This window comes from Xenopus tropicalis, chromosome 6, assembly GCF_000004195.4.
Source record: "Xenopus tropicalis strain Nigerian chromosome 6, UCB_Xtro_10.0, whole genome shotgun sequence".
NCBI classification, from domain to species: Eukaryota; Metazoa; Chordata; class Amphibia; order Anura; family Pipidae; genus Xenopus; species Xenopus tropicalis.
In genome coordinates, this window is record NC_030682.2 from 47,599,613 (window position 1) to 47,618,384 (window position 18,772).

The following is an 18,772-nucleotide window of genomic DNA, read 5'->3' on the forward strand; positions in this document are numbered from 1 at the left end:
ACCCCCAACGCTGCTTCAAGTGAAAGTTCATTTGTCACCTGTTGACAATTACAAAGTCAAGTACAATAATCCTAAACATACCTCATAAGGCACCACAAGCTAGTTGAAGAAAAGCAAGCTTAAGGGATGACCCCCACAGTTCCTTGGTTTAAACATTGGGTAGATCTTAAACATGAAAGACATCCCAGGAAGATGTTGGAATTAGAAGACATCTGCAAGTAAGAGTGGGCAAATGTCCCTACAACAAGAAATAACTGGCTCTCAGGTGAATACAATAGGTTTTTACAAGCTGTGATTTGTGCCAAAGTGGGTTTTTACTAAATACTGACTTACCAGGGGATCAAAACTTTTGGACAACAAAATACAATTTTTTTTTAGTTCCTGTTTTTTAAAGTTGGTAAAGTAAAATGTAACTGTGCAAATATGTTTTTTTTTAATATGCTGATTACTGCAGCGGTTGTTTTCTACTTATTACTTACAAAATTAACTAAATATATCATTTGCCAAGGGCTGTCCAAACTTTTGCTTGCTGTATAGAGCAGTATATATACCCTGGAGCCGTATAAACCAAGGGTTGCAGGGTTTATGGGGTTTTGATCCAGAATATACTGTTTGTATTTTCTCTTTTTCTAATGATTTGCTTTACTGAGTCCCTGGAAGATTTGTCTTCGTAATTTAATTTTGCATATTTAAAATCATGATTGCAGCACTTTTTGTGTGTGAGTTTGCTGAGTGCCTCATCTTATAGCTGTGATTGTGTTTAGGCACCATCAAATAAGCACCCCGGGTAACCTCCAGCTTGAAACATTACACCCTGTCAGCAAAAGCACCAAGTAATAGATTTTGAAGATAGAGTTTGCTCTTCTCATTTTGCAAGCCATAATACTCTCTGGATCATGCCCTGATACGTAAGCATGAGGTGTAATCAAGAATTTAAAAGCGTAAATAATTCAAGTCAAACGCCAGTGAAATGTCAGTGATGTGGTTCAGTTCCAGTGCTCGCAATGCGAAACATAATTTTGAAAGGGTAATCATTTATTTAAATAGGAAAAAATTGTGTCCTTTGAGGGCGGGCAGACAGTCTGCAGATTCCAATGAAGACACAGATGAAGCAGTGTTATGAAGACAATGACCAATCTCCTCAGCTTTCATGTATAGTTAATAACAGAGATTATTATATTTTCAAAGGAAATTGATATTCCTGTGATTGTTAATACAGGGGAAACCATACAATTCATGTTTAGACCTGGCTGTGGAACTGCTGATAGTGGCAAAACTTCTACGTGCCTCTCAGTTGTGGCTGCTTATTCTTGCTTTTAGTCAAAACAATCAATGCCGACGTACTGTTAAATAACAGGAATTAATGTTGTGGCCAAGCCTGTTGTAGTCTCTGGGGGTCCACTTTGTATTCTAGATTGGAAGTCAGATAAATATTAAACTAGAGACAGAAGTCAAAACATATTTACTGTTAACTCTTTCTCAGCATTGGCCCTAACCATGGTAAGTACAACTTCCTGTTGAAGGACATTAAGTCATAAAAAAGACACATGTTTCACCATGTGGGTGGTGAGTAATTAACTAGAATAAGGAAAGTAAAGCGCTATTATTATTTCCTTAATGATAGGAGATGTAGTTCAACAGCAGCTGGGGGGCTCTAGGTCAGACAAGATAAGGGGCTCCAGGTCAGACAAGATGAGGGGCTCCAGGTCAGACAAGATGAGGGGCTCCAGGTCAGACAAGATGAGGGGCTCCAGGTCAGACAAGATGAGGGGCTCCAGGTCAGACAAGATGAGGGGCTCCAGGTCAGACAAGATGAGGGGCTCCAGGTCAGACAAGATGAGGGGCTCCAGGTCAGACAAGATGAGGGGCTCCAGGTCAGACAAGATGAGGGGCTCCAGGTCAGACAAGATGAGGGGCTCCAGGTCAAACAAGATGAGGGGCTCCAGGTCAGACAAGATAAGGGGCTGCAGGTCAGACAAGATAAGGGGCTGCAGGTCAGACAAGATAAGGGGCTGCAGGTCAGACAAGATAAGGGGCTGCAGGTCAGACAAGATAAGGGGCTCCAGGTCAGACAAGATAAGGGGCTGCAGGTCAGACAAGATGAGGGGCTCTAGGTCAGACAAGATGAGGGGCTCCAGGTCAGACAAGATAAGGGGCTGCAGGTCAGACAAGATAAGGGGCTGCAGGTCAGACAAGATGAGGGGCTCTAGGTCAGACAAGATGAGGGGCTCCAGGTCAGACAAGATGAGGGGCTCCAGGTCAGACAAGATAAGGGGCTCCAGGTCAGACAAGATGAGGGGCTCCAGGTCAGACAAGATGAGGGGCTGCAGGTCAGACAAGATGAGGGGCTGCAGGTCAGACAAGATAAGGGGCTGCAGGTCAGACAAGATGAGGGTCTCCATGTCAGACAAGATAAGGGGCCGCAGGTCAGACAAGACTGGTTTTTACAATCTTTTTTTCTAAAGGGTGTTCTGGAAAAATGGCCCCTCTGTCCTATTTCTCTATTATAAATTTCCACTCCCCCCCAATACCCCCCCGTTATTTTCTCATACATAAGTGCCGACATATTTGGGCTCATTTATGAGCTCAAGTGCAGCGTGTAAAATGCATTTTTTTTACCCAGATTGCAGATTTTTTTCCCATAATTCCAGCATAATAGTGGGTGCTTGGGGGAGTTTAACTTGCAAATGCGCTGAAAACGGTGTTCAGTGTCTGCTTGTGATTCTTTAGGCTTAAAGGGGTTGTTTACCTTTTACCTGTTAAAGGACATGTCAACCCAAAAAATAATTTTTTGCTTAAAGGACATGTAAAGCCCACACAAAAAAATTTAATCAGTGAACAGCTTCTTTGAAATCTTTCAATACCTGCCACTCTGGTTGTCCAGAGGTTAATAGTAAGGCTGCAGCATCGCCTTTATCACTTAGATTTCCTTCTCCTCCTGTAACCCACTCGCCCCCCCCTCGGGAATTTGCTTTGACTTCTGGCTTGTGGGCATGCTCAATTGTTCTAAGCTCAGATTACTAAACGCCTCCCAGTCTAGCAGGCAGTGAGGAGATGGCGTTGCTGGTTCTCATAGAAACTCAGCTCTAGCTGTCAGTTTTTTTTTCCAGAGCTCTGCCTTACCATTACAGTGCTCAAACAAAGCAGAACTTTTATCAGAGACAGTTGTGCCTGTGTGAGCCTGTATTCTTGATGAAATGTATGCTGAATAAGGGTCTGTGTGTGTAGGCTGTTTGCAGATTTAAATGTAACTAATTATGTATCAGAGGAAAAATGGCCGCCGGGTAAAAGCTGCTATTTGTTTTAGGAAAATGTGATGGTGCTGGCAAGCGGAGGGGATATATGCAGTACAAATGGTGCCATTTGGGTGGGGGTGATGTGCCCAACTGATATACATTGTAGGCAAATGTAGGCTTTACATGTCCTTTAATAAAAGAAAACATAATTCTAAGCAACTTTCCAATATGAATGTATTAGTGAGTCAAGTCTGTCAGTCTGCTGCCTTGTGTTACATTGTTTCAATTGCCAGAGCCACCAGGGCAGAGAATGGAAAGGACAGACAGACACTGCTTTTAATAGCAGTTATATATACATATTACTCAAAAACCATTACAACTATTTATTGAATGTATATTGCAAAGTTGCTTAGAATTTTGTTTTCTTTTATTAATCAAAAATGATATCCTGAGTTGACTTGTCCTTTAACTTTTAGTATAATGTAGAAAGTAATATTCTGAGACAATTTGCAATTGATCTTCATTTTTTATTATTTGCAGTTTGTTAGTTATTTATCTTTGTGTTCAGCAGCTCTCTAGTTTATAGTTTCAGCAGCTTTCTGGTTGCTAGGGTCCAAATTACTTTAGCAACCAGGGAGTGGTTTGAATGAGAGACTAATATATAAACAGCAGTTGTGGCTGTAAATGAGCCCCATTGTGTAGCTCTGCCATAGTTCTCTTAGGTGATACTCTTATTTTGTGTACAGTTTGGGTGCAGTTTAAAAGTTCTCTTTGGACTTTGGTTCCCCTTTAAATTACTTCTTATTTCCCCAGCACTTTTTCTGAACTAAGGCATTAGGAAATGAATGAGAAGCCAAAACCAAGAACAATATTAGTAATATATTTATTTAATATTATGGGGTTTGGGACAGGCGCATCAGTGACAGAAAGGCCTATTGTTTCTTGCGCTCCATCTCTGGATATTGCATTTGCATTCTGTGTGGGATACAGTGCATTATGTGTAATAGAATATGTGTCAAACCCAATTGCATGATAAAGTAATCTCACATAATGCTGATGAATATTTTGTTCACACTTGCTGGTTTCATGCAATGTCTTTTTTTTCCAGATGGATAAACTATTGCCAAATGATTTCCTGCTTTAGGCTCTGCATTGTGTATCTCTTTACCATGCAGTCTTTCTATGGACTGGATAAACTGGCTATTAAATTTAATTACAGCCTGAATGACTGCACATCTTGATTTTCCTTTCCCTTCCTTGATCTCATTTCCTCTTGATGGGCTTCAGTTTGCCTAGGCCTTTCTGGATGAAATAAAATAAATCTGAAGAATGTACAGTCTTTCTAACTGGCAGGAATGTCTTAAAGGGCACCCAGATGACAGTTAACCCACGTGGCTTAGTAGCAAGCGCTTTGCATTGTTATAATATGTGACAGAGCTGTCCTTAACCTCAGTGCTTCCATCTCAATGTATTCATGATATTGATTGCTTGAGCTGGATTTTCTGTGATAGAAGTGATAAGTATATTTTCCCAACGAGGGGGAAAAAGAGTTTGCAAGACATCTGTCATGTACCCCATCTGACCTGCAGCAACTCTAAGCATGGAACTATACGTCCGTGTAGGGTGGCCAGGTTACTTGAAAGTTCAGGGAAGCGTCTAAAAAATCCAGCTAGCAGGGCTGAACTGATTGATGTTTATTGTAAATGCAACCAGTGCCCTGCAATATGTATTTATTATATATATTTTTAAGTAATCTGATCCCCCTATGCCCATGCCATTATAAAGGGCAGAATGTAAGGCACAGGTAGTTATTAAGGTAGAAGAATTTTTAGAGCTCATTTATTATGCCCAATTGCAGACGTGTAACTTTTGTTGCAGTTGTGTTATAATTTGGCACTGTTCATTAAAAGTATTTTTTTCTACAGCCACTCATTGAAGCTGTGCATTGTAGTACAAACGTCTTATTGACCTCGAGCACTGAAAACAACATCCCAACACAAAAGATATTTAGTGCAATTGTGTCCAAATCATGTTGGTCTGTTGAATTCCATGCACTTTAATGCATTGGTCACAATTGCGTGGGTGCGTAGACACCTTAATGCTGGAATAAGGCTCTAGTTGTTGGGAAAAACATTACATTGTGGGTAAAAAACATGGCCTGGCAACTTCCACTTTTACTTGCCACTTTTGCTTATAAATGAGCCCTTAAATATTTATGGAACTCCCTGCTGCCTTGCTTTGTGCAATTTACACTGTGCTTAGAATGTGGAACTGTGTTCTTATAGACTAGTTCTTATCTATTTCTTCCTACAAGTGTACTGTTTCCTGGCTTAACTGTCATAAACCCATGTTTTAATCTGGGGCCTAGTACAAGCTTGACTTTTTGGGACCTACTCTATATATGCCTACTAAAACATAAGCTTTCCTTAAGTATCTTTAATCCTAAAAACATGTAGGTTGTATAGCAGGCATGTGCAGGCCCAGGATGTCAGTCTATGGCAGTGATCCCCAACCAGTGGCTCAGGGGTAACATGTTGCTCACCAACCCCTTGAATGTTGCTCTCAGTGCCCCCAAACCAGGTAGTTATTTGTGAATTCCTGACTTGGGGGCAAGTTTTGGTTGAATAAAAACAAGATTTACTACCAAATAAAGCCCCTGTAAGCTGATAGTGTACATAGAGGCTGCCTAATAGCCAATATTAGGCACCTCCAGGAACTGAAATGGTGCTTGTATTGCTCTCCAAGTCTTTTTACATTTGACTGTGGCTCACAAGTAGGAAAGTTTGGGGTCCCCTGGTCTATGGATTCTGGCCAGAGGAGCTGCTGTAAGATTCCATAGACAGTAACTATTTAGTGTACTGGTGGGGGCTGCTTGAGTTTCTGTGTACTTAGAATGCCAGGGCCTATTTTGAACCCCAGTCTGTGCCTTGGCATGTACAAGTTATAACCATGCTGGTTTTGTTGTACAAGTTCCAGCACTTTCCAGGAGCTTTTGGAAGCAGGTTTTTGACTCATTTTGTAGACCCGTTTTGTAGACCAGCTGTTTTTGTATTAGGAATTACTAGGTTAGAAAACTGTTGGTGTTGAAATTCACTTGCAGTACCATTTACCACCTTAGAGAAGCAACAGAACATTGCTACCCGATTAGAGAGCACATTATTTTCTTACTCTTACAGAGTATTACTATGATAGCTTTAGGATAAAGCAGTTTCTGTGCCACAGGGTAATTCTGCAGCTATTGATATTGTCATTAATTACCGATTTGAGTAAATGGTTTTACAAGTCCCTTCAAGAGCAAAATGCTTCCTGCAAATGCTTCTGGATCAAGTTGCACAAATCATTGTATGTTATGGCCATTTATATTCATTCAGATTCCTGCAAATGTATTTCTTGTCCTCATAATGCATCATTATTAACTCCTAATCTAAAAAGGAAATGCTTAGATAAATGGCTTGCCTACAGTTACACGGGAAGAAGAAGCACTTACATGGATAATATGCCTTGAGACTTTATTTTGACTTTATTTTCCTCATAAAACATATAAACAGATTCATCTGCACACAATTGGAATGAAACATGTCACAATCAAGTACTTACAAAAGCCAAAAATATATTGATTGTAGAATCCCTAATGGGTCAGGGTAATATCTCTCTGATATGCTATTTTTATTCAAACAAAATCAGGATATCCAACATGTGAGTTGTTTTATGTTTCATTATAAATGGTTTCCTGTAGTAACTCCTATGACTTTATTAAAAATGGTTTCATGAAATCAGTCGGTGAGAAATGAAATCTGTCCTTTTGATCTCCTTTAGAACTCCAGCGCAGAGCAGCGCGTCCGGCTAGATCTTGGACTTTGGGACAAATTTAGCGAACTTGCTACAAAGTGCATTATTAAAATAGTGGAATTTGCAAAACGCTTACCTGGATTCACCAGTCTGACCATAGCAGATCAGATCACACTACTTAAAGCTGCTTGTCTGGATATTTTGGTAAGTGGCTATTTGACTAACATGTTTTTTTTAAATTTAAAAATGACACTGGGTAAAATAGATAGACTGGTGTTTATAGTTAGTTAGCCAAAAATGTAATCTATAAAGACTGGAGTGAACAGCTGTCTAATATAATAGCCAGAACACTACTTCCTCCTTTAAAGCTGTCTAAGCTGTTAGCAGTCAGTAACCAATCAGTGACTTGAGGGGGGGCATATGGAACATCAGTTTTTGAACTGACCTGAGTGCTCACAAACTTACTGAACAGTTATGTCCCATGTGGCCCCCCCTAAAGTCACTGACTAACTAAGAGGTTAGAGAGCGGAAAGCAGGTAGTGTTCTGGCTATTATGTTAGACATCTGCCCACTCTAGCCTTTATAGGTTACATTTTTACCCAGTTTAATTTTTACACTGAAGTGTTCCTTTAAGCAAACTATATATGTGTAATATAGATTTCAGAGATTTATATTGGCCCACTTTTGTTATGGGTGGGACCCTCCAAATTATCACTTCCTCCCCTGTGGCATTTTCCCTCAATTTCATCCTGACAGCAGCATTTATCTGACATAAAATTCCAAATTTTGCCCAGAAACAGCTGTAATGTCACAGTTATTCTGGGCCAAATGTGCTGTATGGGAGCTTTTCTAACTGATAATGACAAAGGAAGTGGAACTGGGCGAAGTTAGTAGTCAGTTAGTAGGGATACTAAACAAACAGGAGCACTATATGCTGCTGATCCAACAATACTGTCCACACTTTCACAAGATGGGGATAATGTATGTTTTGTGCTGCCAGCCGTTAAAATAATCCTTCATTTACTAAGTTGAACTGGGCAAAGTACTAGTTAATAGGTTGGAAAATGGAAGTTTATTAAAGCACTTTTTCATGCTAGGGTCAAAGACAGCACATGAACAGATCCTTTATTTCTTATTGAACCTTTCTGCTTAACCTGAAAAGCCATCATAATATTGTTGTTACAAGTATAAAAATTGGGCTGGTTAGTTCTTGCCACAGTAAAGGCCAGAGTTGCCATTTCTGCTCATTGAAGTATAGAAGCAATTGCTCCTAAAATTAACTGCAAAATTGAACGCTCAGTGGGGATCATTATAAAATGTAGGTAATTCCTCCTGACCATATGGACAATACTGTAATGTGCAGTTACAGATTTGTGTGTTTCTCACTCCTTATCCATATATTATCATCCATGAAACTGTGGCAGGAAGTGGAGCACATGTGATAAACATGCATGTACTGTGCACATATGTAGATGTGTCTTCATAATGATGATAGCTGTGGTTACAGATTCATAGCCTCAACAACGCATCATTTATGGAGTAATTGTTCCTAAATGAACAGAAAAATTCATTCTGGATAATGGGACATTTAATGTAATAACATCTAGATGGGCAAAGAATTAAGTGCATCACTGTCACTAAATATATATAAACTTAACTTACAGTTTATTCTAATAAATGGCCTATTAAAGAATTTTATTTAATTGACATTTACATAGCAGTAAATCTTCACATGTTTTACCAAAAGCCACCATGTTGTAATGTTCTGTGTCACTCACTGATCACCTGACAGGAAGTAATGCAGGATCTGACTGTACCAAGAAGAAGTAGGAGTAAAAGACACAGATTTCACAAAATATAAAAAATATATTTGAATTTACACAAAAGTGTTTTCTGTATGGGCAGGTTTATGTTATATATTTTGAGACTCTCATTTCCTAGAGTTTTCTAATATAGTTTATAATACCAGGATGTATTTTGACTTCATGCTGCTGAAATATCTATCCCACTGTAGGGCAGCCATTTTCATGCAAAGTATTGGTACATGTTCCATCAGTGTTGGGGGGCTCTGCATGATAGAGGGGGTAAAGGCAAGGTACTGTAGGATGGACCTGGAAGGAAAGGAGGGGGCAGTAGTGATGAGAGGGTATAACAAGCTGCATAGGGCTGTTGAACACAGGACATGGTACATTAAAGCAAACAGTATGGCCCAAGGTTTTTCTGGAGGGTCTTTCATTTTTATTTTATGATACAATATTTAGCATTCTAGTTGGTATGCTCTTGTGAGCAGGAACTCCTATGAGACTGTACATAGAGTGCTACAGGGAATAACTAAGTGCAGTAATATCTGGAAGGGACATAAAGCTCTGATCTTTGCATGATTTTAAGCATGTGGTTTTCTGTAAATGCAGATAGACGCAGCACACAGACTTTCAGGTCTCTGTCTCGGGTTACCCTTCTAGCATCCTGTACAAGTAGTTCATGTATCTTTCAGTGCCATAAAAATGGGTCCCAAGACATATATTAGGCCAGTTACAACCATCCTGGGGATTACCAAAAATGAAATTGTCCTGAACATGAGCTTGACAAAACCCAATTTAGGAAAGGGTAATAATAAAAAGCATTATTAGATATAATGATTTACAGACTTGGAGTTATCCTTTAACCCAGATGGATCAGCGCTGGTATTAATCATGTTGTTTCTAGAGTCAAACAGATCCCCTCTCTGAGTACCCTGTGACCTCCTCTCATACCAAGCCAGAAGCTCTGCTGAATAGACTCTCAATTCTGACATTGATGAACAGCAAAAACAGAGGGCTTGAGTCAAACTCTCTTCTGTTCTGCTAAGGGAAAGAAACTGGGGCTGCCCTGAGGTTATTCTCCCTGTGAATTCGTTCTTACTGTACTCTCTTATCTCCTTAATGTGTGTGGTCTCTCTCTCCACAAGACATAACCATACATCAACGTTTACATGCCTGCCATTATTACACTATTATGATAAGTGAGCACTGCCTCCCTCCTATTCCCGTACACATGCTGTGATTTAATAAGCACAATGTTTTTTTTTTCTCAAGCTCTAGCATACGATGCTTCTCTGCACACTTACATTATAACCCCAACGCACAGGGATTTTTCTCAGACCTAGATTGTTACACCACATCACTATGATTTCTCTCAGCCCTATGTTATATGTGCTTATGTTGCCAGTTTGCAGCCTTAATTTGAAAACATCAGAAGGCAAAACTGAACACTATTTCATTAGGAGGACAGTATTATATAATTAATTTTTCATTGATGCTTAAGGGGTAATGTAATAAAAGCTGCAAAGTTTGTTATTGATGCAGTAACCCATAGCAGCCAATCATGAGTAGCATTTACTGGCCAGCTGTTTAAATAAATTAGTTGCTATGGGTTACTAGACTCAGGCAAATTTGCCAACTTTTATTCCATAAAACTGTTAGGGTGATTCGGTGAAGTTGTAAAGTATGGACCATGTCTAATAACCCATAACCCAACCAATCAGGAGTTTGGTCAGCCATTTGAAAGCAAACATCTGACTGGTTGTTATGGGTTATTAGACCTGGTGCAAGTAGTGTGACTTTTATTACATAACCTTTATAAATGACTAGATTATAGGGATACATCAAATACAGGATTTGATATTGTTTTAAATTGAATCCTTATAGGATTCTGTGTAAAGTTAGTTGGGGAAGGATTGGAGGTGTTTATTTTCTTTCCCTTATACCCTACAGCTTTTTCAAGCTTTTAATTTGTAGATTTGTTTAGAAACAAACACATCTCGAGGTTCCCATTAGAATATTTATGGCTTGTTAGGCAAATCTGCTTTTATAATAGTAACATATTGATTTATATACTAAATCAAGGTGATATGCATTAATCAAGGCATCCATTTTTGATGACAATATACAATTATTGAGTTCTGGCCCATAACCTACAGCCGGAGATGCAGTGCCACAATGGAAGGGGCCACTTAACCTCTAGGACAGCTCCTCCCTCATCATCAGAACAAAATAACTCACTATTGAATGATGAAGTATCATGTGATGAGACAGCAACTTAAATGTTATAATACAATGGAGAGCCATAAAGCTAAGTGTGTCATAGAATAACAGATGAAGCTGCTATTTGGGCAGGTTATATATACAAGGGCTGTTTCTTACAAAAGTGTGTTTCCTCTCTTTTCTACACAGTAAGTTTTTCAGGGCAGAGTCCACTTTCTAACTGTATATAATGGATATGTGTGTATCTTGGTTTACATAATACAATGTAACCATAAATAACACATACAGGTATGAGCCCTGGTGGCATTTGAATGCATTCTTGCAGCACAGCAAGTGCCTATACCCTGAGAATCACTGCTGTGCCGCCCTCTGATAGATACAGAAATATACAGAGGTGCTGCTTGGTAATTGTTGTTCTGCTACTGGGCTGTATATTCTCAGGCCTAGAATTCAAAAGGCATCCAGCATATATTTGAAGCTGTTACATGGCTGAATGCTTTCATATTATTGCACCCAAAATGTATTTTGCTAAGCGGCCCTGCACCTTTCTGTGACCCCCTATGATTTATTGAACTCACTGTCATCTTCTTTCAGCTCCCTCAATCTGACATCCAGTGTTTGATTCGGTCCCAGTCTCCAGCCAGCTCCCACAGATCAGTATGCCTTCCCTTTGTTGGCCTTTTCTGAGGGGAGCGCCCGGCGTTGGTGAAAAATGGATAGTTTTGTTAAGACAGAAAGGGAACGCTTGCATGCTCAGGATGGCTGGAATGTGTGACTGATCTGCTGATTCTCTCCTGCTTTACAATTTCCGTCTCTACCATGGGAATCAAGCAAATGTTACCTATCATCATATTCCTTTATGGCCTCGAGGCCCTGCTTCTGAGACCTTTAACATTCAATAAACAGTTTGAGTGGGTTTTAGGGATTGCTGACTAAACTTTCAAAACAAGACCTTTAATTAACGCAAAATACAGACTTATAGGAACATAAAAGCTGAAGATACAGTCCTAGAATAGCACACATGCACGCCTGAGTCTGCTTTATTAAATTATACCTGGGATACAAATTCAAAGGAATAATAATTAAACATTGTCGCCTTACCTGCTTTATTCACACCAGTCATTCTTTTGGTTCCTTTTTTCATTGAGACACATGGGAACTGGAAATTTACTTGCTAGGTGAGCGGTTCTCAACCTGTGGGTTGGGACCCTTTTGGGGGTCGAATGACCCTTTCACAGGGGTCGCTTAAGACCATCAGAAAACACCTATTTCCGATGGTCTTAGGAACCGAAACACCGCTCCTATATATAGTATAGTATATAGTATATATAGTGAATATAGTATAACAGCTTGGTTGGTGGTGTTATCTGTACATGGATAGAGAATTGGCTAAAAGATTGTGAGTATTAGTGGTACAGAGTTAGTGATACAATCTCTAACTGGGATAGATGCTGTGCCACAGGGTTCTGTACTGGTTGCATTTCTATTTGATCTGTTCATTACTGTTTTTGCTGAAGGCTTTGTATCAGTGTTTGCCCATGACCCAAAGCTATGCAGGACAAATAAATCCTTCCAGAATGTGGCATCCTTTTGTCAGGATCTGGACAGATGAGATTCAGATTATTGTAAGGTTAGGATATAACATATGCAAGCCACTTATAGCATTAATGGGTTAGTTATAAATCCTTGATGGAGAAGGACTGGGGGTACATGTGGATCATACACTTAGCAGTAGCAAGCAATGCCAGTCAGCATCATTATTGTATTAAAAGCTGTATAGATTACGGCAGGTAAAGGTACATTGGAATTCTTGGAAAAAATGTTGGCAAACATGGCAAACTGGGCAGATTTTGTGTAATTTGTACCTTGCAAATGGACCTTATCCAGTGCCTCAATCCAACAACATGGGCACAGTTCTGGCATGTAGCTAGTAATTGTGTTAGTTACCACTATCATATGTTCTGGGCTGAACATGTTATCTGCAGGGGTAACTCTGTAAGCCCTCAGTACAGTTGTGTGGGGGCTCCAGGGCTTCACACAGCCTCAAGAACTTTGTCATAACTTCACTGTGAATATTTGTTATTCCTAAGGTTAAATGTAATGCACATGTAACATATGTAGAGGTAGTACATAGCAGTACATACTATGTACATAGTAGTATCATTTCTCATGGTGCATCAGTTAGACATCTGGTAGAAGGCTGCATGTCAGTTTTAACCCTTTAAGTGCCTGCTTTCCTTTTGTATATCCCCCACACAGTGTCATAGATATAATACAGGGAGGTGCAGAGGGTGTAACTGCCAGTGGGCCCTAGGACATAAGGAGGCCCAAGGATCATGCCTACGCACATGAGGTAATGAGATATAGGTAGAAAGAGGGTCCATGGTACTCTGTGTATACAACAGACTGTGTACACAGATAGATGAAAGCCCCTGAGAGAGAAAATGGATTAAGCAGCTAAACAACAATCAGCAATTATAGTTTCCCTTTAATTTAAAGTGAAATTGTGCAGTTCTCTTGTGTAACAAACCTTAATAAAGAGATTGTGCTTCAGCTAAACAGACACGATTATCCATAGCATTCCTTGCAGATAATATGCAGTGTCATTTACCCTGCGTTCCGCTTCCTTGCCAAATTCACTGAGGATATACCAAATACACCGCACAGCGAGGGTGTCCCTCCCCCCACGCTACAGATCCCAGTGCTTCTCCGGCTGTCTCTTGTGCGCATGATGGCATGAATATGCATGTGATGAAAGTGTGAGAATAATAGCATGGCACCTGGCCCAGTAAGATTTATATGAAGCCCAGCTGGGAAGCAGAGAGCATTGCAAAGGCTGGGTTCTCATGTGGGAGGGAAGGGGTTAACTAGCTTCATCCCAGCCCCCCCCCCCATAGACACACAGGCGCACATCAGTTCATGAGAACTCCATGCAAAAGATCAGAGGCTCATTTACCTGTAATTGCATTTGTGCCTCATTTCCATTACCAGCTTATCTTTATTCATAGCTTCATAATCTCCCTATCACACACAACTCTTGCTTTTTAATTTGAGATTAAACATTTATGACCAATTTCAGTTAGGTAATTAGATAACAACAGAACATTCACAGCACAGCACTTTTTGCCACTTATTTTAGATTCAGCCCTAGACCCAGAACAGTGACCCCACACTAGCAATGTGGAGATGCAGCAGTGGGTCTTGCACTCTCAGTTTATTTTAGTGCTCAGCTAGGACAGGACTGCTCTACCACTGAGTGTCAAGCACTTCCTACTTGAACTTGGAATATGCATAGAATGTAGGCTATGGACAGATGTGCAGACTTTTTGAGGACTCAGAATGGCATAAGTTGGCACCTAAATGGTGAAAATCCATAGCAAAGTGAACAAGGAACGCCTGGCAGTGGTACAGGAAGTGCTCCCCGAGAGATCCTTCCATTGCAGCTCAGTCACCGCCTTGTTGTCCATGTATAATACTGGTCTATGGATTGGTCACTAAAACAAATAAATAATGCATGTGCTACCATGCTGACAAAGCTACCCTGTCACCAAGTGACCAAGTTGATTGTGTGCCCTGGCCATTTCATGCACAAATAATACATTTACTATAATTATTTAATAAATTTTTTCTTCTGTCCTTGAACTTCCTTTTGGTACTGCCCATTATGTTTCATTTACTGATCTAGAGAGAAAGTGGATGGCAGAGGTAGGGATATTCTAGACTCCATTAGGGTTTTTGTCCATGCAAAACAATGTTCAGAACTATTCAATAGGTGATTGTTAATAAGCACTTGATAATGTGTTCAAGTTGAGTTTTAATGCTAATGCCAAGGTGAGATCAGTAATCAGTATCAGTACTTCCCATCAACTTTAATTCCATTAGAGACCTGTATACTTTTTTCATAGTGCCTATAAATACATTCATACATTCATGCAATTCTGTTATAAAATTTGTTCTATAAATATTGCAAGTTTGGGCACAAATAAACTAAAATAATATATGTGAATTAACATCACTTAAGAGAACATAAAATGAGGCAGATTTATCAATACCGACCCTGAAGTTACTTCTGAAGGCCCTCTGGTCATGGCTGCTGAACATACTTTTTCACTGTAACCCCAGTAATGCCAGAGAAGAGAGAATTACACACAAATGAAGGGATGATTTATAAGTCCTCAATTTAGATTTCCCTAACTGTATATTGTTGTGAATGGTAAAGGGCAATGCCAATAAAATGGGTAAATGCTTTACATAAACATCTAGTTTATTCCTGTCTGACCACCATCTGCCAAAACACAGGCTCCAAGGCAATGCTTGATACATAAAGCCCTCCTCTGAGTTTATTAGGGTTGTATATAAAGCAGCCTGGAGGTGCGCAGGTTATAAGTTAAGGCATCCATACAGGAACAAATATTATAGTACAAAATGAGGTTTCAAATGATATTCGGTGCATTTATGTTGTGGTGACGAGGCCTTGGATATTGGTTGTCTTGTCAATTGGGCAGGTCTGAAAAGTAACATCGCCTATGCGTTAATGCTAAATTGTTTTTTTATACCTGCATATCTGATGGTTCAGCTGTGGCAGGAAAGATCATTATTGTAATGTGTATGGCCACTTTTATGGGTCCTGCAGTCTAAACCTGTATTTTCGTGCAGTAGTGCTGGGATACAGGTTATAGGTTCTACAGTTTGATCCTGTCTTACCCTACAATACAGATGGGGTACAGGTTACAGTTCCTGTAGTCTGATCCTGCAGTAATGTTGGGATACAAGTTGTAGAGTATGGTCACAGGTTATAGGTTCTACAGTCTGATTCTGTATTATCCTGCAGTAATGCTGGGATACAAGTTATAGAGTAGGGTCACAGGTTATAGGTTCTACAGTCTGATTCTGTATTATCCTGCAAAAATGCTGGGATACAAGTTATAGAGTAGGGTCACAGGTTATAGGTTCTACAGTCTGATCCTGTATTATCCTGCAGTAATGCTGGGATACAAGTTATAGAGTAGGGTCACAGGTTATAGGTTCTACAGTCTGATCCTGTATTATCCTGCAGTAATGCTGGGATACAAGTTATAGAGTAGGGTCACAGGTTATAGGTTCTACAGTCTGATTCTGTATTATCCTGCAGTAAACCTGGGATACAAGTTATAGAGTAGGGTCACAGGTTATAGGTTCTACAGTCTGATCCTGTATTATCCTGCAGTAATGCTGGGATACAAGTTATAGAGTAGGGTCACAGGTTATAGGTTCTACAGTCTGATCCTGTATTATTCTGCAGTAATGCTGGGATACAAGTTGTAGAGTATGGTCACAGGTTATAGGTTCTACAGTCTGATCCTGTATTATCCTGCAGTAATGCTGGGATACAAGTTATAGAGTAGGGTCACAGGTTATAGGTTCTACAGTCTGATCCTGTATTATCCTGCAATAATGCTGGGATACAAGTTATAGAGTAGGGTCACAGGTTATAGGTTCTACAGTCTGATCCTGTATTATCCTGCAATAATGCTGGGATACAAGTTATAGAGTAGGGTCACAGGTTATAGGTTCCATAGTTTGATCCTTTATTATCCTGCAGTATAGCTGGGCACAATATATAAGCCCTACAAGTGCATTCTAATTCTGTATTATCTACAGTAGAGTTGGGACAGAAATACAGGTCTTACAGCATCATTATATTTTACAAGTTTGTCCTCCGGAGATTTGTAGATATTTACAACAGTTAAGATGTTTTTTAATTCCAGTTTAATAGAAATATACCATTGTGTCTGTAGGAAATATACACAGTAAACGACTTGTGCTTGCCTAGTTCAGGACAGCACCTACTGTGTCACATGCTTGTTTTGCTACTTTATTACTGTGGGAAAGCAGCTTCTTGTTATCCAAAAAAGAAAGGATGATTTGTTGGTCAACAAAGGACATATTAACAAGGGCTTAATGATTTAAATGGATATATAAGGCATTTGACTCCCATGTGACAGTATTTCAGTTCCTATTTCCCAAATGACCTGTCTGATATTTTTCAGACGTATTTATAACGAGTGAGGTTTAGGGTTGCAGTTTAGTAGTTTAGCCCTACAGCCAGTTAGGGTGAGATTTGTATTATATTATATATTATATAAAAGTAGGACTGAAATATTAATATTTTCCTATATCTGTACTCATTTGATGAGGTAAGGGGGGGGGGCACAGGCAAATAAATATATAAAAAAACTTCTAGCAGTGCTTCTCAAATAAGGTTCCAGTGCCAGACTGCAGAGTAGACTAAAGGTCCCCAAACACCATGAGATCCGCTTGTTTGGCAAGATCTTCTCCCAATATCCCCCACTTACGGGTGGGCGATATAGGGAGAATCCAGGGTAATTCAATCGTTTGGCCCCATAGGTATAGGAAAAGTCGGTCTGGGGACCGCATCAACAAGCCAATGCGGTCCCCGATCCGACTAGATTTTAGAACCTGCCCGATCGAGATCTGCCTGATTTAAGGTCAGATATTGGTCGGGCAGGGCCGTCGGTAGTGCCCATAAACGGGACCGTTATCGGCAGCTACTATCGGCTCATGTATGGGGACCTTTATTCAAAGTAGAGAGTGGGAGTGGGAGTACCTCTGTCTAGGTCTGTACACTTGAGTTCTTGCTCTGCCCGGTGGCACCCAGGATTATTAATCCTTCTACTTTCCTCATTGAAGCATCAGGCTGCTCACTAGCAACTCTCACACACAGAGCGAGCTAGTACAAACTATCCTGGCACTTCACCTACTGGGCCTACCTCAACCCAGGTTTTCTCTCTATAAAGGTGGCCACACACGTGGCGATTTGCAATCTTTCGTGCGACTGATGGTCGCACGAAAGATCGTTAAACCCGCCACTAACCTTCAGGGCTGAAACAGCAGATAAGGAGGTAGAAACAATAGGATTTCTACCTCCTTCTGCCGATTCAGCGCTGAAGGCAGATTTTGCTCAGGCGCCTTCTATGGCGCCCAATCAAAATATTTTAACCTGGCCGATCGGCGAGTTGACCGATATCAGCAGCCTCCTGTGAGGTTTCGTATGATATTATCGGTGCGTGTATGGCCAGCTTAAATATGCCAGTTAGCTTGTTGATTAGCATTATTCCCATGTGATGCATTTTGTTGATTCACAGATGCCATTTATGCACACCGCTGTTTGTAATTACACATATATGAGAATGCTAGGCAGTCAAAGCTAAAGCAACTTAAAAATGTTAAGTGTAGCAATGTGAAAGGAAATATATGGCTTGAATAAAGACCGATGTTGGTCTGAAATGTTGCTAGCGCCCGGGTCAGAACACTTATTCCAATAAAGGCATTTAAAGAAGATGTTGCCCTGCCGGTGCTGTGTGGATTGGTGGATGGATGTGGTCATCATGTGACTTGTGAAACCAAATTAAAGATTTGAGCTGAGTGAGATTATTCTGTGACACACATATACAGTAGGTGTACTGAGTGATTCTTGTATATTATTTGGGTATATCATATGTTTATCATTTGTTTGCATTTTCTGTTCCAGTCAGGGAGTGGGAAATAGATTGGGATTATGAATTCAGAGCTTCTTGATTGTGGAGATTTTTAGGGATTAGCCATTAAGTCATTTTCCTATTTCTAAGAACTTGTAGTTTAGTTAACACCATATCAGTGTAGAAAACACCCTTTATACTGCTCTAAAGATGGATTAGCCTATTGAAATGAATAGGACATAATTAG

At 40.0% G+C, this 18,772-nt stretch overlaps 1 protein-coding gene across 1 annotated transcript in view; it reads left to right on the forward strand.

Moving 5' to 3' along the window:
- Positions 1 to 18,772, forward strand: part of rarb (retinoic acid receptor beta) — a 111,377-nt gene that overhangs the window by 84,512 nt on the left and 8,093 nt on the right. Inside the window, exon 5 of the mRNA XM_002932404.5 lies at positions 7,053 to 7,229. Coding sequence (XP_002932450.2) covers positions 7,053 to 7,229 — 177 coding nt within the window. The remainder of the gene's footprint in view (positions 1 to 7,052; positions 7,230 to 18,772) is intronic.